The 25,868-nt window shown below is 49.4% G+C and overlaps 2 protein-coding genes across 6 annotated transcripts in view; one reads left to right on the forward strand and one right to left on the reverse strand.

Annotated features, from left to right (window-relative positions):
- The window catches only part of FBXW8 (F-box and WD repeat domain containing 8), a 45,418-nt gene extending 24,346 nt beyond the window's left edge, over window positions 1–21,072 (forward strand). The window contains exons 6-11 of the mRNA XM_042828560.1: window positions 3,431–3,627; window positions 4,626–4,835; window positions 14,179–14,306; window positions 17,643–17,816; window positions 19,425–19,541; window positions 20,229–21,072. Of these exons, the coding sequence (XP_042684494.1) occupies window positions 3,431–3,627; window positions 4,626–4,835; window positions 14,179–14,306; window positions 17,643–17,816; window positions 19,425–19,541; window positions 20,229–20,373 (971 nt within the window). The 3' untranslated portion in view covers window positions 20,374–21,072. The remainder of the gene's footprint in view (window positions 1–3,430; window positions 3,628–4,625; window positions 4,836–14,178; window positions 14,307–17,642; window positions 17,817–19,424; window positions 19,542–20,228) is intronic.
- Window positions 21,032–25,868, reverse strand: part of TESC (tescalcin) — a 5,823-nt gene continuing 986 nt past the window's right edge. Inside the window, exons 1-9 of one of the 5 annotated variants that reach the window (XM_042828565.1) lie at window positions 25,564–25,621; window positions 24,612–24,681; window positions 24,233–24,313; window positions 23,719–23,858; window positions 23,581–23,642; window positions 23,395–23,502; window positions 23,265–23,312; window positions 23,057–23,199; window positions 22,068–22,152 (exon numbers count right to left, since the gene is read on the reverse strand). In XM_042828565.1, coding sequence (XP_042684499.1) covers window positions 23,122–23,199; window positions 23,265–23,312; window positions 23,395–23,502; window positions 23,581–23,642; window positions 23,719–23,858; window positions 24,233–24,313; window positions 24,612–24,681; window positions 25,564–25,621 — 645 coding nt within the window. In that variant the 3' untranslated portion in view covers window positions 22,068–22,152; window positions 23,057–23,121. Of the gene's footprint in view, window positions 22,153–23,056; window positions 23,313–23,394; window positions 23,503–23,580; window positions 23,643–23,718; window positions 23,890–24,232; window positions 24,314–24,611; window positions 24,682–25,295; window positions 25,450–25,563; window positions 25,622–25,868 lie in introns of those variants that run through there. The other 4 variants (XM_042828561.1, XM_042828563.1, XM_042828562.1 and 1 more) reach the window with 4 other exon arrangements.

A 25,868-nucleotide genomic window follows, 5' to 3' on the forward strand; every position in this document is an offset into this window, starting at 1 on the left:
CCACAGCTTTGGGAAGCAGCGGTCTACTTTAGCCATCAGCCCTCCACCCTCCAGAGTCTCGTAGTTCGACTTGAAAACAATGTGCTGCAACAAGAAAAGTGGTTGGGTGGTGGCTTTCTTGGTTTTAAATGCAGTGCTACATACTCGTGTAGGCATGGCAGGGTGATGCAGCACTGCTCCTGTTCACAGCAGCTCTTTAAGACCTATGGGGAGAGTTGGTGGCACTTCTCAAGTCGCACAGCAGCACCTTGGGACAGAGAAGGGTGCCTTCTGCAAGGATTGGAAGTCAGCTCGCTTCTTGGCAGCCTTTAGGAGGGGAATTTTGGCAGTGCTTTCTGGGACAGGGAATCTGCTGTCTTGTCCATTCTGGTGCCCTTAGCACTGCTTGCAGGCATTGTCCCTTCCGTGCCCTGCTTGCAGATGCAGGAGTGGAGTGATGTGATGGGAGTCTTCCTCCAAGCACCATGGAGAGCTAGGCAAAAGCTACAGCAGGAGGCAGGCTGCCTCAAATTAAGGAAAGTTTTTGGGTTTGGGGGTTGTTTTTTTCTTTTGATTGAGGTTTCTTTGTTTGTTCTTTAAACAAAGCATATATCTATAGGTGTACATTTACATTTATTCCTGAGAGATGTGTACAGGTGTCCGTGGATTTGGCTCCATGGGGTGTGATTTCACCTCCAGGCCAGGGATGACTGCCTCCCAAGTCACGCAGCTGCTTTTGCAGGGTGCCGTTGTGCTCCCAGATATGAAGAGCCGTACTGGAGGCTGCCCCATTACTGAGGAATGACCCCAGCCCTCCTTTGTCACAGCAGGAGTGCATGCAGTGCTGCTGATGTTTGCTGGAATGGACTACAGTATGTCAGCAGTGCGTTGTGTGAGGTATAATAGAGCCATGGTTAAATGTGTTACCCAAATATCCTGCAGCATAGTCAGCTGCGATAACTGGACCTTTCCCCAGGCCACATTTCAGCAGTATATTGGGTGAGCTACAAGCCTACATCCTTTGTACAACCTGGGCTGAAGTGACAAATAGGAAGACCAGTAATGTCAAGTGTCTGCAATTGTACCATTTTCAGCAGCCTTTTGCAGTTAACTCATTTCCTGAGCCAAGACAAAGCTCTGCAAAGTCCAAATTCCAGGAGTTATTGTTGGAGTTCACTTAATATAAACACAGTTGCCATGCAGATTTCAGCCTGCTGTGAAATTATTACGTATAACTGATCTAATGGCTTTCAGTACTCAAAAAAAAAAGGAAGAAAAAAGAAAACACCCATGTGCTTGCAGCTTTAACTTCACCTTAGCAAAGATTTCTGCTTTGGAAATGAAGTACTAGAGAATGCTGGAGACAGGAAGATAGACTATGTAAAGCAGTGATCTCATCTGCACTGGTAAATCTTAAGCCTAATTTTTCCTGTGTTGCCATACTGATATCTTCAACTGTAATGGTGATATTTTTGTGCTATTGCACAAACGAGATTAACTGTTGCAAAGAGTTACATGCTAATAAATACATTTTGCTTTCTGTGCAATGAAAAGCAGAGTAGAGAATGCTGTTAAGTGGCGCTTCTAGAAGTAGTAGCAATTTTATCTCTTGATAAATACAGTGGAGTGTTTGCTTTTCCAGTTGTTGTTCATGTTGAAGTAGTGGTTCATCCCAATGAAATAAAGTGGTATTTCTCTTTGCATTCCATTTGCATTCTTTTCACTCCTTGTGTTGACTTGTGACCTTACAAGTCAGTTGCTTTTTGGTGGCGCTGAGGATATTTTCACACCATATTGTGCATCAGCTGCTGCAAACACCATATTGTGAAACTTTCAGGTGTTCTGGAAGAGATGACTGTCACACATTTGGTGAAAAGCTGCATACCTGCCTTGAACAGACTGCATTATTGCGCAGTGTGCTTGCTCTGTCCTCTCATTTGAGAGGCAGTGGCAGTGGATTTGCTGCCTGCTTTGGGGAGCAGACCCCTAAATGCCAGCTCTCCCTACAGCTCTGTGCATGCTGCGGGCCAGTGGTGTGTTGCTCAAAACCAGCTCAGTGGTTATTTACCTTTCAAGCAATTAACATAATTACCATTATGCTAAGAAGTAATTTTGGGAAGTTCTGCTCGCAGCCCTTACGACTCCATCGGGACAGTTTGAGTCGGGACTTATCTCTTTGATGGAAGCCTAATTGCAGTTTTGGCTTTGTGTGAACAAACAGAGGCAGCTAATTGTTTAGGCAAATAGCAGATTAATTTAAATATGCATCCCTAATAAAACAAAAATGGTCCCCATTATGGTGCACGTTCCCATGGCGAGGAATATAAATATTCAGTGGGAGTGCCATTAGATGGGGATCTTAAGGATTATCTGCATTATTTCACATTGGTAGCACTTTCCAGATACCAAATAATCTTTACAAAAGCAAACATAAATCAATTTAAACTCATTTAGATACCATTTTGCTCTGTGCAGTTTCATTACCACACTCTTGCTTCACCTCCTCTGGGACACGGGAGTGTTTGCAAACTGGCATTGGTGCCCGTCCGCAGCTGTCTGTCAGAGCTTTTATGTCTCCTTTTGAAGGAAGAGCTGTCATTAATCATTTCATCATTAATGGGCATACGTAGGAAGAAGGCTTCTCCTGCCCCGCTCCTCTTGTCATGTCTGAAGATTGCTTCTCTGTTAATTCAGTGCAAAGGTGGCCTGGGAGTCTCCAGTTCTGTCTGGCCCTTCTGCTCTGTGATACGCTCCTAATTGCTTCAGGTTGCTCTTATTCAGATTGCTGCTTTAATGTACCATGCTTTTAAATAGAGCATTGGTGATCTGTGCAAGGAAAATCTGCAATTGCAAATGCATTTTCTCTTGACTTGCACTCCTGTATTCTTTGAGGTTTGCATTCTTTGGCTTTCTGAAAGCTTTGAACTCTGTTTTCCAGAGTGTCACTGTTCAGAGTTTTGCTGCTGACTGTTAGGAATGGTGTTAATGTCTGTGGCCTGACTGCTGTGTGTCAGAGCTTCACGTTTTTCTTCCTCGCTGTGCTCGTGTTACTTCAGTGGAAGAAGAAGAATTTAGGAATCACAGCACCACAGGATCATGAAGGTTGGAAAAAACCTCAGAGATGATGAAGTCCAATCATCAGAGGTTTAGGTCCAGTCTTCTCCAAGTGTAGGAGAGAAGTCAAGCAGTCTTCCTCAAGGCAGATACCAGAGTTACCTGAAAACTAAGCTTGGGAATTGCAGAGAGCAGCGCAGCCTCGAGCGCCTGTACCCATCGTTTTGGAAAGTTCCTTCTGAACCTCTGTGCTGAAATTCTGGTCCCATGCTCTAGAGTCTCTTTCCCATATGCACGCATACTGCTTTTGTTAGAACATTTATAAGCTTGCATCTTCAGCTGATCTTACAAGATTTCCTTAAATTCTCACGTGTGTTTGCTTTGTGTTTGTGTGCAGGTACTGTGAGTGTTTGGAGCCTGATGGTGGGGCGCGAGCCAATCCATCGCTACCAGCATAACCAGAGGATACAGGCTTTAGCTCTGGGTTCCAAGGGTGCAACAGTAGCAACAGCATCTGGCTTAGAGGTCAAGGTGGAAAGCCCTGATGACAGGGGATTCTGGCAAACTACAGGAACATTCGAAATCCAGAAGTTGGTGAGTCTCCAGATTGCCCAGCTTCATTCCAGGAGCTCGTGATCTACTGATTATTTTTGGTATGGTTAAGAGGGATCTTTTAAAAATCTTACAGGAGTGTTGTGTGAGCTGGATAACGGCACTATCAGATAGAGGCAGTGATTCTGTAGCAGGTTAATGGATGAACCTTTCATTATTGAGGAGCAAGGGTGCAGTGCTGGCTTAAGCTACAAGTGAAAATGAACAGAAGTCCATATGGTGCAGGAGGTTGGCTGTTATCAATTATTTTTTTTTGTCAACATTAAGCTAAGTTGGCTCATCTTGTAAATCAGTTTTCTCGCATAGAGTTGGAGCTAAAACTCGAGGTCTCATTCCAGATGAATGCTATCTGATTAATTCTGAGGCAGGATATTGCAGACGAGCTAATAGTATCACTTGTGAAGCTGTAACTAGTTGTGCAGCTCCTTCAGGTTGCACCTTCTGTCACTGAACTTTTGTGGCTGTTTTAATTAAAAACCAAGAGCGATCCCGTTCTCTGAAGTTTTATGATGGCTCAGTGTGTCAACCCTTTTTGAAATGGGGAAGGAATTGTGTAAGAAAAAAATGGAGCCTTGCAACTTTTCTTTTGCAGGAAATCAGCTGCGCAGCTGATGGGTATGAAGTCAACTTAAACCATTCCTGATTCATCCCCTCTTTCGAATCTGTCAGTCCTACAGTACTTAAAAATAGACAAAATCCCCAAACGTTTGAAGAATGTTCCTAGTAACAGTGTTAAAACAACACTCGCTCCCTTGTAGTTGGATCCATGCTGTCTGTAAGCTGTATTCCATCACAGGAGCTGAATTTGCAGATATTCTGAAATAAAGTTGATGCTCAGACTTCATCTGAAAGTAATTTGTAACTGGGATGATTCAAGATCACGGGTAACCTGTGCATCAGTAGCTTGTTAGTTTAACATATCGCAGCAGTGATTTAAAACAGTTTTTGTCTGCAGTAAAAATGAAGTCTGCTCTTTTTAGGTGAACTTCCTTCATCTGGTTCCAGAGGTCTGGGACAGTCCGGTGGCAGTAGCAGCTGCAGAAGATGTTGTCTATCTGCTGAAAGGAGAAGACCCTGGGAAAATCCTTCATTCTGTCTATGGTCAGCCTGTCACGTGTCTTGATGTCTCTGCTCATGAAGCAGCCTTTGGGGTCAAAGGCTTTGGCTGGATACTGAATGAGCCCAACCAGGTATTTAATGCTTTCTGTCGTGTTTTTGCGCTTGTGTCATGAAAAATTCTGCTAAGGATCATTTTCCTCTCTACTACTGAGCTTTTTTTTTTTCTTTTTTTTTTTTTTGGGTGGCAGTAGATGGAAAACACTTTTAAGTACAGTAATGTGTTGCTGATTTCTTACAGTAAGCTGAAGGGGTTACTGTTCAGCTAACTGCGTTCACTGTGTAACTGCTTTGCGCTCTCTGCTCCTCAGTACCAGCTGTATGCTGCACCAGTGGTCCTCTAGGGGGAACTAGTCTCAAAAAAAACAAAACCAAGAAGAAAACAATCCAAACCCAGAAAAAATAAAATAAACAACCTCTCCAAACAAAGAAACAAAAAATGCACTCTCCAGCCTCTGTAGTGAGGACATCCTGAGCAGTGTGCTGAGCCCTGCGTGTGCTGATGCGCAGTTTTGGGAGGAGGCTTTTTTCAGTGTGTACACTTGAGTGTTTGAGCTGAGTTACTTCTAAACCAGTGAGTGGTGGTGCTGCTGCATCAGAGGAAGCTCCATGCTGGTCGTAGGTTTGAAGCCTCTGTGACCCAGTCAGATATTTCATCAGCACATCTTGGCAGCGCAAGGTGGATGGAAACTGCGCCCATTTGGTAACTGCTACAGACTCGTGGCTGAGGCATTGTTTTAATGCAGCTGTTCTCAAACTTCTCTGCTTTCAGGATGGGCTGTTCTTGGGCTCTTGCATCCCAGAAGGTAACAGAAAGAACTGTATATCTTTCTGGCTCAGAAACATGCTCCTGGGTGCAACCCTTCGACCTTGGTTCACCTCTCCAGGGCAGGGAGCAGGCTGCAGGCAGACCTCCTTCCACTTGCTTAAGTGTTTCCGTCCCTTTCCTGCATCTTGCCTAACTTGCCCATTGCTTAAGTCTGTTACGTTTGTGGTTGTGCTGCAGCATACAACAGGCCATCAGCTGAGTGGAAGAGGAGTGCCTGGGCAGGTAGAGGTGAACATCCAGAAGGTAGGAGCTGTGGTCTGCACAAGAGCACTGTTTTCTTTGGCAAGTGACTGAAACAAAAAGGCTTTATTTAGGACTACTTTGTTAGGGATAAATCTCTCCACCTGCATCATCTGATTCTCCACAAAGTTCATGTTCCCAGGGGAAATGCAGAGCCCACCATAAACACCTGTAGGGATGGGAGGTGCTGCGAGGCTGTGCCATCTTTCTTAATTCCTTTGCTGTCCTAATCCAACTATTTTCCCCACAGAGGTGGGAGGTTAGAAGGTAAAACTGCCTCATTTACATTACAATGGCGGTCATCTTTGTGCCTCATAAGGAGCAGAGAAATCTCCATAGCTACAGCCGGACACATCTCCTTTAGGCCTGCAGTGGCAGCTTGCATTCAGCAGCACATCAGCCCACATCCTAATCAGGAGATGGGGCTGCTGCTGCCCAGACGGCCGGGCCGTGCTTGACAAGGACACGTGCTTGGCATTGCTGCAGCAGCTGACATCACACCGGAAATTAATTACTAATGTCTCTGATGATAATTGCTCACCTCTCGCAGACGTGAAGGGACTTTGCATTGGTTGATTACGCCGGTCATGAGTTGACAATCTGTCTTGAGGAGAGCTTTTGATCTCCAAAACCTGCTCGTGGAGAATTCCAACCCCATTTGCTGCTGGCTGTGTTGCTGTGCTAGAAAAGCTGTTGCCTCTCTGTTTGGGTTCTCTTTGTTTTTCCTGAGGGTTTTTTTTCTTGTTGAGTGTCGGCGTATGAGCCTAACATTACTGAGTGGTAACCTGCTTTCTGAAGGCAGTGCAGGCAGGGAAATCGTTTCTGTCCCTCTTTTTTTTTTAATCATTGTCTAATTTTAACCAAATCTGACAGCAGAGCAGAGATCTGAGGCATACATTTTGTAGGCACTTTTATGTTGGAAAGGAGAAAAACATGAAATCCACAGCATAGGCTTACCTCTTGTTAGATGATAGACATCCGTGCAGGAGAAGGGAGGAACAGCAATGCTTCGTCTGTGGGAGAAAGTTCACCTCCCACCTCAGTAAGCATCTGTCAGCCTGAGGATGGTGCATGTTGAAAGTTATGAGTGCTCCTCAAACCCTTTGTTTTTTTTGTTTTTTTTTTTTTTTAAACCATTGAGCTAACAGGAACTTCTTTATTTAGGGATGTTTCAGCTATATTAAAGTGCAGTGTATTGTTTTCCTTAAGTACCAAATTCAAACACAGAGGCCTCTGTTCCCCCCTTGGCTTATGGGTGGGTAACAGTACAGAGCAGGCAATGTACTGCAGGCTGGTGCTGCACAGACTGCACGTTACCCCATGTTGAGCTGCTGGGAGAGCTCTGCTGCTCACCTGTTTGCACACTGTGTGTGAAACTATTTCCTAACTCCACAGGCATCCATAGTTTTAATCTAGAGGTAGTTCTGCTGCTGTTCATGCCAGGATATCTGAATTGGGCAGTAAGGATTAACTCTGTGATTAGATTTCTGGTGTGTGTATCTCACTGATGGAGTGAAGCTTTTCTTATACTTTGTATACTGATAAGCTTCCCTGCATGGAACTTCCATCACGTAAGTCTGGACTCCATGAGAAGCCCACTTGTCCTACTTGTGAGTTAGTTCAGTGTGATGCACAGGTGCTTTAATCTCCTGGTGGAGTTATTCTCCCGCATTTAAAGCTTAGCTGAAATCATTTCATGTTTTCAGCAATTCTTGTTAATTGCCTTCTGTCATCGTGGCAGGATTTTATTTTTGCACAACCTTCACCATTATTTCAGACGGGATGGATGAGGGTGGGAGGAGGGCAGCGTGGCTTCGGGGCCCCCATGTCACAGGCTGCAGGGAGGTGTGCTGGGAGCAGCGCTCTGGAGCTGTTTGTTCTGCTGTCATGTTTTCATCTGCTCTGGGCTGATGATTGGCTTGTGCTGATGGATGCTGCTCAATATCACCTGTCTCTTCTCATCAGCCATGGAAACGCTGCCTCTTTGTGCACCTGTATGTAACATTTCTGCAGAGTTCTTCAGGTGCCTGCTAACGTCAGTTTGTCTGAACTGGTTTATGTGAATAAAAAAAAATAAAAACCAGAAGTTGTAAAATAATCCTGTCAGTTGAATCTCGTAGTTTAGTTTCCCTTGGATGATGTTTTTAGGTCACTGATATTCCATGTAAACCTTTACATCTTTACCCTCTTGTAGGTGAATTCCTTTTCTTTGGGCACCAGTGATCTTGTGTGGGCTCTTCTGGTGTCACAGTGGCTCCAGTTCTGGAGATTTCCGTTTTCTGTGAGTGCTTTTCAGCTTTCTTAGCCAGCGCAAATCCTGTAAGCACTTTCAATGCGCTCATCTTTCCAAACTCTTGTTGTCCTCAGTTGCTGTGGACTGAAGGGGACAGGAGGGATGTGCCCACCAGTCAGGCTCTGTGAGGAGCACAGCCTGCTGAGAGAGCAGGAGTTTTCTTTGCCTAAATTTTGCAGGATATATCGCTTAATCTCTGTCTCACCAAAAAGCAACAATAATCCATCTTGGTTTCTCTCTGCTTGCAAATGACCAAGAATCATTTTGCAGCTTGACAAATAAAGCTCTCTTCTCCTGGCTGATGTTAATGACATTCAGGTTGGGGTTTTTTTCCTATTCACACATCAGTGTGAATACCTCAAAATTGGCACGGCTTCTTTGGTGGCGATTGTCTCTGCTTTTGCAAACAGAGCTGCTGGGATGTGCCATGTTTATTCCAGGTGCTGATCTATGAAACCAAAGCCATTCATTCCATTTTTAAGAACTACTTTGCCTTCCCCTCACCTGCCCTCTCCTTGGCTTAGGGAAGGAGCGCTTCCAGGCTGCTGCTTGTGTCGTGGTGGGTGGTGACTTGACTTGCATCTCTGGATACCTGAACTCTTACATCAGACTTCAGCCATGAGTTAAATGAGCCCGGTGCTCTCACCGCAGGTCCTCGCAGACATCTGTCAGCACCACAAACCCATCGGGTCTGGCAAAGCACTGGAGCTGGCAGTCTGTGCCCGGGATGTGTCCAGTGCTGGAGCAGCAGCAGGGGTTGCAGGTGCATTGGCAGAGCTGCTTTCCTGGGGTTTGTGCACTGCCTGGGCAATGCTTGGCTCTGCCTCTTGCCGCCAGCATGCAGCCTTACTTGTGACTCCAGTCAAAGGAAAACTTAGAAGGAAGAGCTGTCCTGTGCTTGTCTTCAGCTTTGTGTGTAACTTGGGTGGCAGCTGTGGCTGTTTGGAGGAGCAGGCAGCGTGTTTGGCTGGCAGCTGGGCTGGGTTTGCTGCAGACTGTTTTTGTAATTCTCTGTGCAGGTCTTGAAGCATTGCTGAAGGCTGCTCGGTGCAGCTAAGTGCACGTGAAGTAAGAGTTCCTGCTTGCCAGCAGAAAGTCACCTTTAGGATGGCATGAAAGTCAATTTTCCACATGCTCGGAGAAATGTTGTTACCAGCTTCACACAATGACTTATATCTGGCAAGAACTTGCAAAATAGTCTCTCTGGCTGATTGTCAAAAATTACATCATATTGGAGTAAACTGCTTTTAAATCAAGCATCCATTATTCATGTATATTAACTGCTTTTTTAATTTTTTTTTTTCTTGCTGGCTGTTTTGTGTATGATTTACTCTTTTTCTTTCTCTCTGATTGTCTGTCTGTCTCCCTCATCTGCTCCTTTTAAATCTTAGCTCATCTTTGAATTTATGGAGCCAGCACACTTATCTCTGTGTGCGAGTACCAACATGCTGACCTTGCATTTGTTAGCAGGCAGATTTTGTTGTTGCTGTTGCAGTGTTACGTGCCATATTTACAGTAGGCAATGCAACACATTTGCAGTAGGAAACTGCGCCTCTGAGGCTTGTGAACCTTGAAAATATTTTTTCTGCATCCCTTTAGAAATAGAATTCCAACTTGCAGCCGTGTGCTGTACTTAATTTGATGGCTTTTTTCACAAATGCATATGGAATAGCCCTGTCACTTCTGTGCTTATTCTCTGGATGGAACGGTTTTAACCTGAGCAAAAGCCAGATCCCTTCTTATCCACTGTGGACTTGAAATGTCACATCCCCATCTCTTGTTGGTCATATTTGTGTGTATTCAGGCAGTGTTCCCTTGGGTTGGCACAGGGATGGGCAGGAGGAAAGGAAGCAAAACAAAATCCTAAAACAAATGTAGGCAGTTTTGGGGTTCTTGTTTTGATCCTCTGCTCACTGCTCTCTGTAGTCAGTGGTTAGAAACCTCCATCCAGGCAGTTACTGAGACAGCAGTCCTTGAAGGCATCCTGTGTCACTCAGTAAGGGCAAAGATGTAGGCTTTGGAAGCACAGCTTTACAACGTGCTTTTTCCTATCTAATACCTCATCAAAATAAGAATTAAGTATACTATATAGAAAGAGTTCTTCCCCCCATTCCAAGAGGCAGTGCCTTTACCAGCCCAGAGCTGCAGTGGCTCAGGACAAGAAGCAGAAGCACGGTTGCAGGGGAAGCACACAGTTGCACAAAGCAGCTCTCTGCTGGCCTGCAGCCAGGACAGTGGGCTGAACACCCCTGCTCTTGCTGAAAATACCACAGGCTCTTTGATAACAAGTGCTCGGGGATTTGTTGTTTTAATGTTCCATCCAAAAAAGACATCTCCAACAACACAGGATCCCGAAACACCTGCTGGGGTGTTGGACATGCATGGAAGAGTTCCATCAGCAGCATTTCCTTCAGTTCCTTGGTTTTTCTTGGAAGTATCTCAACCAGAGTGCACAGAGTATGCTTGACCTCACTTAGCTGCAAGATGTAACGAAGCTCACAGCTTAGCTATCCTGGCTGCAGGGACTTGCTGAATTAATGTAGCCTTCTTTCTTCAGTTCTTGGACAGCATTTAAAGGGAGCTTCCTGTACCCACCGATGTGCAGCTCCTGGAGTGCAGCAAGCTTTCCTTTCTTCCTCTGCCCACCAGTTTGCCAGTTGCTCAGTCCATCCATCCGAGGACGGTGGCCACAGGTTGAGAGTTGCCCAACTCGGGCAGTAAGGAGGGAAATTAGTCTAATGCACTGCCTTAACAAAAGAGAGTATGAGCATGAATAATTAATACCACCAGTCTGTGGCAATCGGATAAAATGAAGTCCCATTTGCTCAGCCTTATTAAAAGAGAGAGAGAGAGAGGGAGAGATGGTAAAGGTCGTTAAGGGACTTGTAACATGGAAAGAATCGCCTCTGAGATGGATAATGTGTTTTCTAATCTCTGTGGTCTTTAACTAAACATAATGGTAAAGGTACTCTAGCTATTTCTGGCTTGTTGAATTATTAAGCATTCTGGGAGATTGCTTGGCTCTCATCCAATAACTCAGACTTTTTCATTTGAACAATGTTAATAGGTAACGCTTTTTATTTTGTGCATTAGATCCTGATACATCTGCACGGAGTATTTAATGCTTGTCCTCCCCTGTGCCCCTGAAGTCCCATGGGGGCTGGGATGCTCGTTAGTGTGCTATCCCAGGGTACTTCATTTCACACCCAAGTGCTCTTGGTTTGCTTACCTTCAGGTCTGTGACTGTTAGGTCACTGGTCTTGGGTGGCCATTATAGGATTATAAATGTCTTTGAAAGGGTAATCCCTTTGCAGTGTGCATTATAGGATTATAAACCTCCTAAAGATCTTATGCTTTATCTGCCCTTTAACATACAGGCCCTTATTTCAAGTCCCTATTGACCAGGTATTTCACTGTTCTCCTTGGCCTTTTTAAAGAAAATCCTCGTTGCTGAGACACTAGAGAAGAGCTCATCAGAGGTGTTTTAGCATCTTCAAAATTGTTATCAGTATGCTTTTAAAGCTCTGTATCCAAGAAGTTATTCAGACCTCAAAACGCATTCTGTGCTCCTTTTGTTTCTTTACCTACCAGGTTTTGAAGTTCATTTGCAGACCAGGACAGAAGTTCAACTGGGAGCTGGGTGGAAATCACAGGAAGCACCTTCCTACCAGGTGGTTGGGCTCGTTGGCTAGAAATGCTCATCTGCATTGTAAACATTTGTAAAAAGCAATCTTTCAAAGACTGGAGACTGACATGAATTGAGGAAGCTCAAAACAAAAGCTTTTATAGCAGCTTTGTGGATCTGAAATGTTATTTCTACAGATTCTAATAGATGGAAACATTTTGGAAGTGATGGGCAGCAGCATGTTAGGTGAGGAGAAACCAGTCATTTTTCATTTGGGGCTGCATGTAGGAGAGTAGCACAGGTCTAAAACTGGACCACAAGCAGGAAAGGATGGAACATTTGCTCAGATTTTAAGCACCAAAACTTCGAATGCTACGTGCAAGCAATTCATCTTTATGGTCTTCCATGGTCATCGCTGTTCAAGTGTGTATCAGATGTTAATAGGAGAGACAGAAGTGCTGGTCGTTTAGGTAAATTAATAGGCTTTGGATGTTCATGGTAAGTGGTATTCCCAGGGGACTTTGGAGAAAGCAGCATTTGCCCCTCTCCTCTCTAGAGCTGTAAGCAGAGCTGGCAGGGCAGCTTGCAGGGCACACACTGGGAGCTGCAGTGTTGCTGTTGAGCCCATCGTCTGTCATTTGCACGCTGAGTTCAGCAGTGTGTTGACTTTGTATTTTTCCAACAAAACCTCCCAAAGAGAAATCTGGTTGCAAGGCAGAGATGCTCATTTTCTTTGCACTGAGAATTCTGCAAAGTGCCTTTGCCAGAATGTGGTTCACCCTGTCTTTGGTTAGGGAGGTGCTGGGAGCTGTTGTGTGCGTGTTGTTTTTTATCTTGATGACAAACACTTCCAGTTTGTAGCAGCTACTTTATTGGAATGGAAGTTTACATTATTTTAACAGCTTTCAAGTCTCCCTGCAAAGGCAGAATCTCTTACTGTACAGAGATACGGTGAAATTGCTTTGGTTTGTGTTTCTTGTTTTGGTCTCAGGGATGAAAAAACACGTGCTAGAAATGGTATTTGTGGCAAGCAATTTGTACATCACTATACTGTAGGAAAAGGGAACTGGTTAGGAGATGATAAATGTAAGTAACTGAGTGTACTGGATATGAGTGTCTTCATTCTAGTGGAGAACTTGATAATTTATGTGGATAAAACTCTGCATTTCTTTTAACTGGAAGAAATGGGGGCAGGAGAAAGCCTGCAACATCTTCGCTTTATTCCTAGAGGTTTGGAGACATCCATCACAGAATGATCTCCTGCTCTCTTAATTCAACCTTTCAGATGCATCTTAAAATTGCACGGTGAGGGTGTGAAAGGGCAGACAGCATCACGTCACTGCTCTGCTGAGCGTGGAGGCAGTGTGCTCTGACAGTGTAATATTTCTTGAACCGTGTGAGGATGTAATCAGAAAAGCACAAGGTGAGAACGTTCACGTGGCATTGACATAGCCACGCTGGTATTGCCATGGAAACCATAAGGGTTTGGTTGTTTTTCGGATATTTTAAGTACTGTTTCTCTTTTCACGGTCATAGATGATTATTTTTATTGAATGAGTCAATTAAAGGGACGTCACCATGAAATGCAGTAATTTTTTGAGGTCAGTGTTAAGCTGAGAATTTCACTGAGCTTCACCGGACTTTGCCCAGTATGTTTTGCTGGATCTAAAAATGCTTCCTCCCTTTTTGTGGAAAGGCCCAAACAGATCAACCTCATCTGGCCCCACAGGGGAGACAGCGAACATAATTAAACTGATTGCTGTGCAGCACAGAGGAGGGTGAGCAGAAGGGAAACGGCTCGTACCTCCCTTCAGTCCTCGGCGGCGTCATCCTGGATGCAGCCTAAAATCAGAGCTGTTGTTGTTCCTTTCCCATCTGAGCTGCCATTTCAGATGCACAATTTCTCTTCATCTGCGCAAAGCCGGTCGCAGGGCCTGTCAGCACTGAGTCAGTGCACTTCTGCTCTTCAGTTTTTGCTCTGTTTGATGGAATCTTTCTGCACAGTCCATCTGTCTAAACCTTACAAGTGCTGACTCTGTTTCCTTTTGCTATTCTTTCAAATATGCAAGTTGAAAAGCAAGTCAGGTGATTTCTTTACCCGTGTGAACCTGTAAAAACTGACCTGGAGAAAACGAGTATGGCTTTATGGACTGCCTGGACCTCTGCCTGTCTTACAAGGCTTGCAGAGAGCCTTCACGCCAGCTGTGCGGTGGGTTCCATTGTGAGACTTTGATTTTCTTTTTTTCTTTTCTGCATGTGTGTTTCTGTCCTTCTTGACAGGGAGTGCCTGTATGTTGGCTGCAATAGAACAGTGAGAAACGAGCCCTGCAAAGCAGCTCTGATGGCGGTGACTGCGCTCTGCTTCCCACTGCACCAAAAGGTAGCTGTGCTCACGCTGCATTTAGCCAGTGTTTGTTCTGTTTCTGCCAGGTTCTTCTTTACAACCTGGAAACGAGTCAGTGTCTAAGGAAGCTAGGCAACTCCATGGGTGACTTTACATGCGTCAACCTCCAGGACAGTCCTCCAAACATGCTCGTTACAGGCAATAAAGACAGAAGGTAGGTACCACCAAGAGCTGTAACCCTTTTCCAATTAGCTTACTTCCTGTCCTGCTGTCCTACATCTGGACCTGCTAGGATTTGTCTCTCCTCTAATGTTTCAAACGCAGCCAGCGTGAACTTCAGGAACAAAATATTAGGTAATAGTTGGACGTGGCTGCCAGTTTGCTTTGTTTCGGAAAGCTCCATGGGAAGACTTTCTTTTTGAGCCATTTGGTGGACGCAGTTGGTGCACAGCCCAGCGAGACCACTTGGAATATCTTCCACTTCCCCGCCACCACCCGCAAAATTAGCTTGGCATTTAAAAGCTCACTTTCTGATATTAAAAAAATAACCTAAGGGATGAATCACGTAGGATGAGATGGGTCCGTCTGCCAAGCGATGTCAGGAGTGTATTTCGGAACACTGCGATGTCCCTTAGGTGACAAAAAAAAAGAAAAAAAAAGGAGAGACTTTCATGTGAACAGATTCCAACTTCTATTTAGCTGATTAGCAGCTTTCTCTTTAACTCCTTGGCTTGGGGAGCAGGATTTTCCCTGCACAGTATCTGGTGCCAGGAATGGACGCGCTGGGAACAGTCAGCGCGAAAGGATTAAAGTGCTTAAAAAGACCCTTTGAGTCCAATTTTTAGGTTTTCTTTTTTGGCTGGTTGCGTGCGGGGTCTGATCCAGTGCACCAAAGGAGATGTGGGGTGGCGAGGAGCCAGTCTCTAATGGCTCCTGGTTCCTTCCCTCCTCCTTTCCGCGCTGGGCACCAGGCTGCAGGTGGTGCTCTGGTGTGGATGTGGGTATCAGCTTGTAAGGCGGGTGCTTCCCTCTGCCAAATCCCAGCCTTCCATCCCGCCAGCACAGCAGCTTGCAAAAATGATTATTTTGTCAAACAGCATTTTTTTTCTTTCCCCCCTCTCTCAGTGAATAGGCAGCGGAAGCAAACCTCACACTTCTTCAGCACGGGGATAAAGGAAATATCTGAAGTTTGACATGTGTAATTGAATCCTTGGGAGTTTGCTTTTTTTCCTCTAAAAGCATATAATTGATTTTCCAAAGCACCCTGGTAAAACTACCTGCAATTTTAATCTTTCCCACAGTGGTGAGAGAGCAGATAAAGTTAATAGCCCCTAAGTGAGATTAAAATGTCCTCCCTTTATACCAGAGTAAATGTCTTGGCCTTTCCCCTGAAGAAAGCTTTTCAGCTGTATTTAGCTCAAGCACCAGCTGAGTTCAGGGGTTGGCCATCACTAAACCAACAAGACGTGAGGAATCAATAGCTCAGCAAATAAGTTTGGCATCCAGGAGACAGAACCACGTGTATCTCAGGTCAGCTCTTCACAGGGAGCTGCCTGAAAGGTGCTCATATGTGTTGGGCAGCCACAGGTGGGCTGGGGCCGGGACTTCGCTAACCCTGCTATGGAATGAGCCCCTCAGCAGGGCCTTGCCACACCACCTCTGGGAGAATGTCTTGGTGGAATTAAATGCAGCACTTGGAAAATGTTTCCCCTGAAACACTGCTGGATGATGTGATAACATGGCTGTGCTTCACACCAGTGCAAGATCTGATAGCAGGGTGTTTGCTAATGCACTGCAGCCTCGTGGGTATCTAAGACAGTGATTAGCATGGGGAAAGCCAGCGTGGCAAGCCCAGTGTGTGCTACTGCTGAAAGGTGTGCAACCAAACTTGTGTTCTGTCTTCTCCCAAAGGCAACCACTGCTCAAGCAATGGAACAGGAGAGTCACAGCCTTTCACAAGAGCACCTTCCTTACAGCTCCCTTCAACTGGGATGAGCCCGATGTGCTCCCACTGAGCCCAGCTGTTGAAGCAGGAGATGGAGGGCAGTGCCAGGTCTGCATTAGAGCACATTAGAGCATCACATTAGATTTGCAAAATGCTCTTTTCTTTTTTGTAAGCGCATCTAAGCGACTCATGTGACTCTAATTCTTCCAAGGATGTGCCAGAATGGACACCTGCCTGAAACCTGGACCCTTGCTAATGAAATAACCAGGACACATCTTGGTTTCCAACTGTGCTTACCAAATAGAAGAAGCTTTGATTGTCATACAGAACACGTGCAGCAAGTCAGGGAGAGTGCCGAGTGTGAGCACTTCCAAAATACCCCATCCTTACCCAAAGCACAGCTCTTATGTCTAGCCAAAGGTTCTCTCTGCTGGAGCTGGAGAAAGCAAGAAGTCCTTTCCACTATCAGCAACTGTTTGGGGGGGGGGGTTTCCTGGGGGTGAGCCCAGAGCCACACAAAGCGTGCTCCTCGCTCTGTTCCAGTGTGTTTCTCTGCATGTCAGATGGATGTTGCTCAGTTGGAGTTTTGGATCGTTCTGCAGCCTTTTATTTCAGTTGCTGAAATGTGTTATTTGTAAAATCCTATGATGCAATCTCCGTGTGAGAAAGGAAAGGGAAAGACTTGCCACACCATTAAGATCGTGGCAAGAGTGTGGAACAGAATACAGCTAATGTGTTGGAACAAGTGTGATTTGGCCTTTTTTTGAATTAATGCATACCTGATGGCTTCATTCTTGATAGCCTTCAGCTGGGAGAAACTTTCTCTGGCTGCTTTTCAGCTGAGATCAGTATTTCCCCTTACTTCTGTTTTCACTCACTGCATTTTATCTCTTTTGCTGTATCTTAATCTTGACACGTAAGGATGAGGAAACATCCTCCTTTGTGGTACATACTAGATGTAAAAAATGACACCTTTGGTTTTAACTGTTTTTATAGACCTGTTGCACAACTTGAGGCCCTCTCCTCTTTTTCTAAAGTTCTTCTTTAATCATAGCCTCTCTTCAAACTGTTCATTGAGTTCTTTTTGAGTCAGGTGTACCTGAAAGCTGCCCAAAGTCACAATATAGAGAGATGGTTTATATATGCATATATGTATGTGAACTTTTGAGAAGAGGTAGTGGTTGCTGGTGCTTGAGGATCGCTTTGTTTCAGTACTGGTACTCAGTCATAACTCTAGCATAGAAACCTGTGATCCCCTTGATTTTTCTCTTGGCTTCCTACACATGTAGTCCTCTGTCTCCATAGAAATAGTTTATCTTTCCTGAGCCCTTAGTGGACGTGGGTTGGGTGCAGGGGATGTTAGTGGTGTGCCGAGCGCATGGCCTTTCTTCACCGCATCATTTCTCACAGGTTGGGCGGCACAGACACAGATGACCTCCAAATTTCATTTCTATCACCTGAGACCTGCCGAGAGACAGTGAGATCCTGCACGGCGTGAGAAGTCTGCCTCAGAACCACCCATGTCACTGCCCTACATGTACTGCTGCAGCCTAACACGTGCTCTCAGTGCGGCTGCTTTCATCCCAGTTCTTTGCTCTCCCTTAGGGTCAGGGTGTACGACCTGCGCGGGAGCGAAGCGCTGTGCTCCCTGTTTGCCCACCGCCTGGGGGTGTCAGCAGTGCAGATGGACGACTGGAAGATCGTCAGTGGGGGAGAAGATGGGCTGGTGTGTGTGTGGGACCAGCGGATGGGCGCCAAGCTCTGGGAGATGCACGCCAGGTAACTGTGTGTGAGCTTCTGTGCACCGCTAGCTCGCGAGGGCTTTTCACTTCTCGCGGTGCTTTTGCTCAGGGTAAGGGAGAATGGATGCTTTTTCCACCCCTGGATTTCCTTTGGACTTCAGTTAGCATCCTCTCCCCGCCCCATCCATCAGTTCTGACCTTACCAAACTTTGGCCTTCAAGCGCTGTACTGCTGCCTGTTGTCCCCGCTGTGACTGGTTCTCTTTACTTGCCACACTTCCTGCAGTACCTGTGCTTCTGTTCTGCTCCTCCACGTTTCCCTTAGCAGCAACAAGCAAAGCCAGATTGGTATTTAAACACACAGACACTGATAGGAAAGTAACAGTTTGTACTGAAAGCACAGAACAGGCAGTGCTGAAGGAGCTGAAAGTACAAGCTGAGATAAGGATCCTGGAGCTGACAGAAGGCTATTAGTGGCTTCTGTTAGCCAAATTACCATTTTCTGATTGAGGCAAAACTCCCGGGGAGTTTGCTTTGTCTGAATAAAGACCTGAAGGATTTAGCCACAAGTAAGCCCAAATCATAGAGTCATGGAATCACAGAATGGCCTGGGTTGCAAAGGACCACAATGATCATGTAGTTCCAACCCCTGCTGTGTGCAGGTCACCAACCAGCAGCCCAGGCTGCCCAGAGCCACATCCAGCCTGGCCCTGAATGCCTGCAGCGCTGGGGCATCCATGACCTCCTTGGGCAACCTGTTCCAGCTGATACACTGTTCTCAGTCAAATGAACAGATACATGCTGATGTTATTTTATTAATGCTTCTCCCCCACAGAGGTGATATGAGAGATTTACAGTCAGAAGTTCAAGTGGGAGCTGTCATTAATTAATAGCAGCTATCTCCTCTTTTGACCCTGTGAGTTATAAAGCCCAATGTGATGCAGTCGGTGCATTAAGGACAATACTGCATTGATTATCCTCTGGGGCAGCACTAATGAGCATGCCAAGAAGGAGGGCAGGCAGTGCAGATCTGCTGAGCTCTGAGGTGGAGGGGAGATGTACTCAAAGTGAAACCATGAGCTTAAATACTGTTCAATCTATGTAGGACTTGGAAAGGAATGCTTCAGTCAAAAGGCCTTCATAGAGGAGAGATGCTGAAGTTGTTATCCGTGTCTGTAACCTGTGCTGTGAATGGAAGGCAAGGGCAGAGGTAGGGGAGAGGGCAGAAGGAAGGTTAGGGTGGTGGAGATGAGCAGTCTTTACCTGCTGTTAGCCCTGCTTGGTTCAGGGTCAGCTGAACCAAGGAAGGAAAGCCCAGCCCTCTTCACATGTGCTGCGTAGAGCATTTCTGCATCAGCCCTCACTCCCTGCTTTGGAGAGGGAGCGCTGTGATCCCTTGGGGAGCAACCAGCTCCTCCCTGCGCCTTGCTGCTGCTGGCCTTGGCCCCGCTGCCAGGTTCGGGTGGCGCCACAGCACCACCGCGTGCATTGCGGCAGCCGTCCGCTAGGTGGTGCTAAAGGCTGCGTTCATCCGGCGCCGCCAGGCGGGGAGGAGCCAAAGGTGCAGCCTCCGAACCCCTGGCTGGAGGGGGGCCCTGAGCTCGATGAGTTCTCATTTAATACTGCGCTTGGGGGTTGTTTTCCAGGCATCCAGTGCGCTATGTGTGGTTTAACTCTCACAGCCTCATCACTGCCAACATCCCTGATGAGAAAACGCCCCGCGGTGCCAGCATCATGGACGACGACCTCACTGCACACCGCAGGTGAGCGCAGCTCTGAGGGCTGGGATCTGCAGCACAGCGTGACACTGCCTTTAAAAACGGCTCCATATGCACTTGAGTCATCATCCAGAGCACAAACAGAGACAAAGCGTGTTTGGAAAAAAAACGCAGAGAAGCCTTTCAAAAGTGTTGATGAATTTTGGCTCTCTGCGTACTTCCGAGCACAGGAAAAAAAGCATTTCGTGATTAAGGTGTGAATATAAAGGCCTCTGAAGCAAGACAGAGAATGCAGTCTTTCCCTTACTTCAAATATTAGCGATGATGTCTCCTCCTCAAGAAAAACTGCTGGTACTTAAGCTGCAGATTTGGGTATTTATGGGCATTAGTGTGTCTGATGGAACTGACAAACTGCGGTGTGCTTACCTTCTCCCACTCCAATGGGTGAGCAGTGTTCCAGCAGACAGCAGCTACGTCTCTGAACCTGTCTGTAAGGCAATGCAGTGTGTTGGCAGGGGTTGGGGGGTCCCTGGAGGGAGGCAGGAGGGGAGCAGAAGAGAATCTTCTCCTCTTGCGTCTGCACAAACAGCCCCAGTGCAGAAAAGACGAGCTTTGATGTTCGTCTTCTGAAGCACTGAATGTTGGACTTTTCAGGTAATCTCTGACAGTTATCCCTGCTGAAATACACAGTGAAGTTACAATGCTGTGCTGTCTCGGATGTATTTCATACAGGCATCGTGGGATCATCTATGCCTACGAGTTCTCTGTGGACCAGCTGGCTGTGGAGAGCGTCCTCCCCATCTGCCGCTCTTCCTACGACGAGGTGATGGGTTACAACTACAACATCAGCCTTGCAGTGCCCTACGACCACATCTAGCTAACTCACCTGGCTCAGCACTCTGCCACATGAGAGGCTGAAGGCAGAAGGGCGACTCGGAGGGGCTGAGCACCAGCAGGACTTGTTGGCTGCAGGTGGGGAGCGCTGAGCTTTAGCTGAAAACATGGGGCTGTGAACCACAGCAGAGCAGGGCTGCCCTCAAGCTGATTGCTAGAGCGTGTTGTGCAAGGGTCCAGAGATCCTCTGCAGAGGAGCAGGGAGACTGGAGGATGAGGGGGAGCTGTGCACTTCGATGTGAACAGAAGTGTTCTGTCCTGCTGCTTGTGGGAGGAATGCTGCAGATCCCATCCTGGCAGAGGGCATGGGCTGCTCGGGAGGCAGGAATCCTGATGGCAAACTGCTGAGATGGGAGAGAGCAGCAAGGAGGGCACGGCCTGCAGGTGCCTCTCCTGGGGGAGGAAAAATGGGATTTGGAGAAAGCACCTTGCTGAGCCCATGTGTCTGGCACTGCTTTCCTAATAGTGAGCTGCTCGCTGCTCTTTGAGTGCATTGGGATGTGTCCAGAAACAGGCAGGGGCACTGAAGATGATGGGGCTGATGAGGTGAATGTTGGCCGTGTCCGGCCTGGATGACTGGAAACCCACAGCAAGTCACACACATAGCAATGGTTTTAAAGCAAATTATTTTTTTAATTCTCTACAATTCTAAATTAAATATTTTCTGATTCTTTTATGTGTATGTGCGTGGTTTGTGGCTTTTGTTCCCGAGTCTGTTGGGGTGAACTGAAACCACGGCCCATCACATCTCAGGTTAGCATGAGGCAGTCCCCATGCTGAGCACTCTAACAGCACCAGAGGCTGTCCCCAGCTGGCAGGGACTTGGGCTGCTGACTGTCCTTGCTGCAGAGCTACATGTTGCTTTAGTGAGCAGAGGGACCAACTGGCTGCAGTGTGTTGGTGACTGCACTGACGTTGCAGAGAAGCGTCCATGAAGCAGAGAAGAATTTGGATGAAAGCTGTCCAGCAAGTGACAGCTGTTAGGGCACAGTAAGTTCTGGGGTTGCTCGAGCCCTGTGGCTGAGCACAGAGCTGCTGTCTTTTGTTGTTCTGCTCACCTCAGGATTGTCACCCTCTGCCTCGTCTCACTCAGTGTCCTTGGCTCGTTAGCAGGCTGACCTTCCTTATCTCGGCCTCATTATCTCGGGGCAGCTTTGTTCTTTCTCCATCTGCCTCTGCCAGCAGCAGCAGATAAGTTGCCTCATGCCAGTGCATGTCAGGACCTTTTCCGGGCAGCCACTTCCCCTCTCTTTCTGCACTGTGGTGACAAGGACATGTCCGTCCCTCTGCGCTGTGCCCTGACAGCTGCAGCAGTCGCTGTGCTGCTGGAAGATGGGCTTGGAGCAGTGGGGCTGGTGGTCATGGACTTGCTGGGGACCGAGCCATGCGGTCTTGGGAGGATGTGGGGTCCCCTCCAGTGGAGGAGGATTCCCCTTCCCCTCGGCTGCAGCTCCTGGCGGTGGGTTGGGGTGGGCTGGTCCTTGCAGGCTGCCGCTCCGTCACTGCGGTTGGTTCGGTGTGAACAGCAGCACCGTGTGTTCAGCCAGCATCCCTGATGCAAACGAGGGCACCCAGCCAGAGAGCGCTGTGATGGAGCTGCATTTTTGTTTCTGCAAAGGGCTGCTGTCCCACTTTGGTGGGGTCTCACCGGTGCAGCACATGCAGCCGTGACTGCGTGCATCCTCTGTAGGGCTGGCTGGCTGCAGTGCAGCCTGCTGCCAGTAGCTCTGAGCGGGAAGTGCTGATGCTCCAAGAAAACGTCCTGGAGAGGCAACGGCGGCTGCAGGTTGGGCTTTTTTTTTTCCCCTCAGCCTTGCAGCAATGCAGTGCTGTGCTGCAGTTCTCAGGCAGAGAAGGACAGCACACAGCTCCTGCCGGGGCACCGTGCGGTGCTGCAGCATCTCTGTGCTGTCCCCATAGGGAAGGAGCCCGCGCCTGAGCCCTGGGGCTGGGGAGCTCACCGGGCCCCACTGCTGCTGTGCCCCACTGCTGGGTGGGGGGCAGCGCCGTGGCATAAGGGGAATGGGTTTGTAAGACAGAAACAAACACTTTTTTTTCCAGCTTTTCTAAAAATAACCACTGCCCTTTTCTCCAGCTCCCTCCCTCCTGGCTCGGGCTGCCTTAGAGACAGAGATCTGCCTCGAGCCTCTGGTTATTAGTGCTGTAAATGCAGTGTTGTCTCCGTTTCCAGTGGGAACGTGTGGGGGTGGCAGCCACAAGCAGCCAGGAACCTGCATTCCTGGGTCCCCAGATCCCACATCCCTGTGTCCCCATGACCCTTTCCTCCTGCATCCCCCAGTCCTTGTGTCCCTGTGTCCCCCAGTCTCTGTCCCCCCTATGGCCCTGTGTCCCCATGGCCCTACATTCCTGCATCCCCCAATCCCTCCGCTCCCACGTCCCTGCATCCCTATGTCCCTGTGGTGTCCCCTTACCCCCCACTCCCCGTGTCCCTGTGCCCCCATTTGTGTCTTCCAGCCCCTCTGTGTCCCCGCTGTCCCCATCCCAGCCGTGCTGTGGCTCTGCTCACAGTGGCAGATCTGGGGTTGATGTGCAGTCAGGCAGACGGTGCCGTAACTTCACACGGAGCTCCATCAGGCACCGGGCAGCAGCTGGAGCATTTCTCAGCAAAGAATAAAAACAAATACCTTTTATTACAGGTAAAATACCTCTTACGGTTCTAGAGAGCGGAACGAGGCCTTGTGGTGCTGGGAAGCCTCCGTCCTGCTCCTGGTCAGTAGCAGTGAGCGATGGCCTCCATGGTGAGGAAGCGGACGTGCATTTTGGTCTCGATGTCGATCCCCTTCCACACCTGCAGGGAAGGGGTGAGCAGGGCCGGGTGCTGGCAGGCAGCGGGGAGCAGAGCGAGGCACCAACCTTCAGGAAATCCTCGAAGGTGATGCCTTCGTACACCTCGTCCGGGCCCTGCGCACAGCGGGAGACGAACCCTCACAGCTGCACCCACGGCCCCTTCCAGCCCCTCTGTGCCCCCCGTGTGAACTCGCACCGTGCGGGCCATGCACGCGCTGGCCGCCTCCAGCATGGCCCCCTCCGCGATGGCACGCAGCGACTCCTTCTCCAGGTGGGGATTCCCAGACATCAGCTCATCCAGAACCTGCAGGGCAGCGGGGGCTGCAGTGGGCGGTGAGGCGGCGGCGGGGAGCAGGAGGCCCCCACTGCCCCCATACGTTACGTTTTTGTACTCCTGCAGCGTGATGATCCCGTCGTAGTCGGCGTCGTACATGTGGAAGAGGACTGGGAGGGATGAGAAGGGGATGCGGGGTCAGCGTGAGGCCCCCCGGAGCCCCGCTGCCCTGCGGCACCGCCTCACATTTGAGCTTCTCCTTGCGGAAGCTCTCCAGCCGCTCCTCGTCCATGTCCATCTCGATGGGTCTGAAGTAGGACATGATGGTCAGGAAGTCCTCGAAGTTGATCTCCTCTGCCAGCCCGGCCGGCGCCTTCCGCAGGTTCCTGATGGCAGCAGAGCTGCTGGGGATGGCGGCTGCAATGCCCCAACCTGCCCTCCCTATGGGCACCGTGCAGCTCCAGGGCTGCTCAGCATGGCGCCAGTGTTTCCCCAGAGCTCAGCTCCAATTTCCCTCATTCCCAGCCTGGCTCTGGCTCAACCCTCAGGGCCAGAGCTCTGCCCAACTTTCACGCAGCCCAGGCTGCACAGGGAGCTGTGGGTGCTCCGTCCCCAGCGGTGCTCATGGCTACGGATGGGCGCTGGGCAGCCTGAGCTGGTGAGAGCAACCAGCCCAGGGCAGGGGCTGGGGGCTGTAAGGTCTCTTCCATCTCAACCACGCTGTGATTCTATTGCTCCCCCCCCTCGGGGCTGCACTTACCTCTTGTCGAAGAAGGCGTGAACGATTCGGGCCCTGATGGGGTTGAACTCGAGGTCGGGGATGGTGTCGAAGTCCTCTTTGCTGCACAGAACAAGGCAGAGAGGGCGGGAGGGGAGGGAACGCTGCAGGCAGAAATCCCGGCCCATCCTTCCGACGCCACCACAAGAAAAGGGTTTTACCCCAGTGTGAGCTTTTGCCCCGGTTCAGAGTGGCAGCGAGCAGCGCCGTGTATCAGTGGGTGATGCTGGTGCCCAGGGTTTGGGTCCCCAGCGCACGGAGCTCTGTGCGATGCTCCAGGACGTGGGCCCAGGGATCGCTGCTGCCTTCCTCCTCCCTCCCCCTCCCCTGTAACCCGACCCCACCAGCGGACAGCCCGTACCGGATGGTCTTCCTGTTGTGGCTCAGCTGCTTGAAGCGCCGATGGAGCTGCTCGATCTGCTCCGAGGTGACTGCGGGGGGAGAGCGAGAGGTGAGGGGACACGCGGGGACACATCGGGGGCGCCCCGTCGCAGCCGCACGTGGGTAACAGAACGAGCGCAGCAACGGTCCGCGCTCGCTGCTGCTCCGTCTCCCTCTCTCTTTTATGATGTTTAATTAACGGCTCCATTAGTTACTGCCGTTTCCCAGCCCTGAACCCTGCGCCGCATCGATCCGAGCGCTCACAGTGCCCCACACAGGCGCTGTGCTGCCTCTCAGCTCCCCGTGGGCAGCACTGGGGGCTCCGGGGTCGCTCTGCGGTGACGGTGAAGCCCCCAACCACCCCCCATCCCACCCCCGGGATGTTGTCCGCCTGCTGCTGTTGCGGTGACTGCAAACCCAAATCCCTGATGATGCTCAGAGGGGATCGCAGCCACAGTGCGATTGGACCCGCGATCGCCCGTGGGCTGCTCGAGGGTCAGCCCCGCATCTCCCGCAGCACGATGCCAAAGGAGCCGTTCTCCCCTTTTTTCTCCCCAAACGCGGCACGGGGCAGCGCTCCGAGCCCCCCCCCCAGCGTCCCACATCAACCCCAGGAGTCCATCAGCGCTGAAATGAAGGGGCGTTGGGGCTGCCCTCCACCTACGGCTGTTGGACTGCGGGTGTTCCTGGGGGGGGTGGAGAGGGGAGATGGGAAGCAGCGGCTGCAGCCCGGGGGTCCCGCTGTGCACGCTCACAGAGCTGCGTCCCCTCCGGCCCCGACCTTTCTTCTCCGTGGGACTTTTTGGAGGCGGTCCTTCCTACCAGATCCGAGCAACGGGGTGCCGCCGGGACCGGGAATCAGCCAACCGCCTCCCAGCCCACGGCGATTCCCCCCCCCCCGGGAACCCCCCCCCCCCCCCGGCGCTACTCACAGCCGGTGCGCTCCGCCAGCGCCCGCATCTCGGGGGGCACGGACTGCGCCGAGCCCATCGCCCACCGCCGCTGTGCGCACAGGGAACCGCGCCGCCGGCAGCGCTGCGGGAGGGGAGCGCTCCGCCCAGCCGGCACCGGCAGCACCGCCCCGGGACGGCGCAGCGAGGAGGGGGCGGGCACCGCTCCCATGCCATCCCATCCCATCCCATCCCATCCCATCCCATCCCATCCCATCCCATCCCATCCCATCCCATCCCCTCCTTTATCGCTATAGGATTTTTTGCCCCCCTCCTCCCCCCCCCCC

Source organism: Centrocercus urophasianus, unplaced genomic scaffold, assembly GCF_019232065.1.
Source record: "Centrocercus urophasianus isolate 14NV4802_14NV808 unplaced genomic scaffold, USGS_Curo_1.0 seq_30, whole genome shotgun sequence".
Lineage (NCBI taxonomy): Eukaryota > Metazoa > Chordata > Aves > Galliformes > Phasianidae > Centrocercus > Centrocercus urophasianus.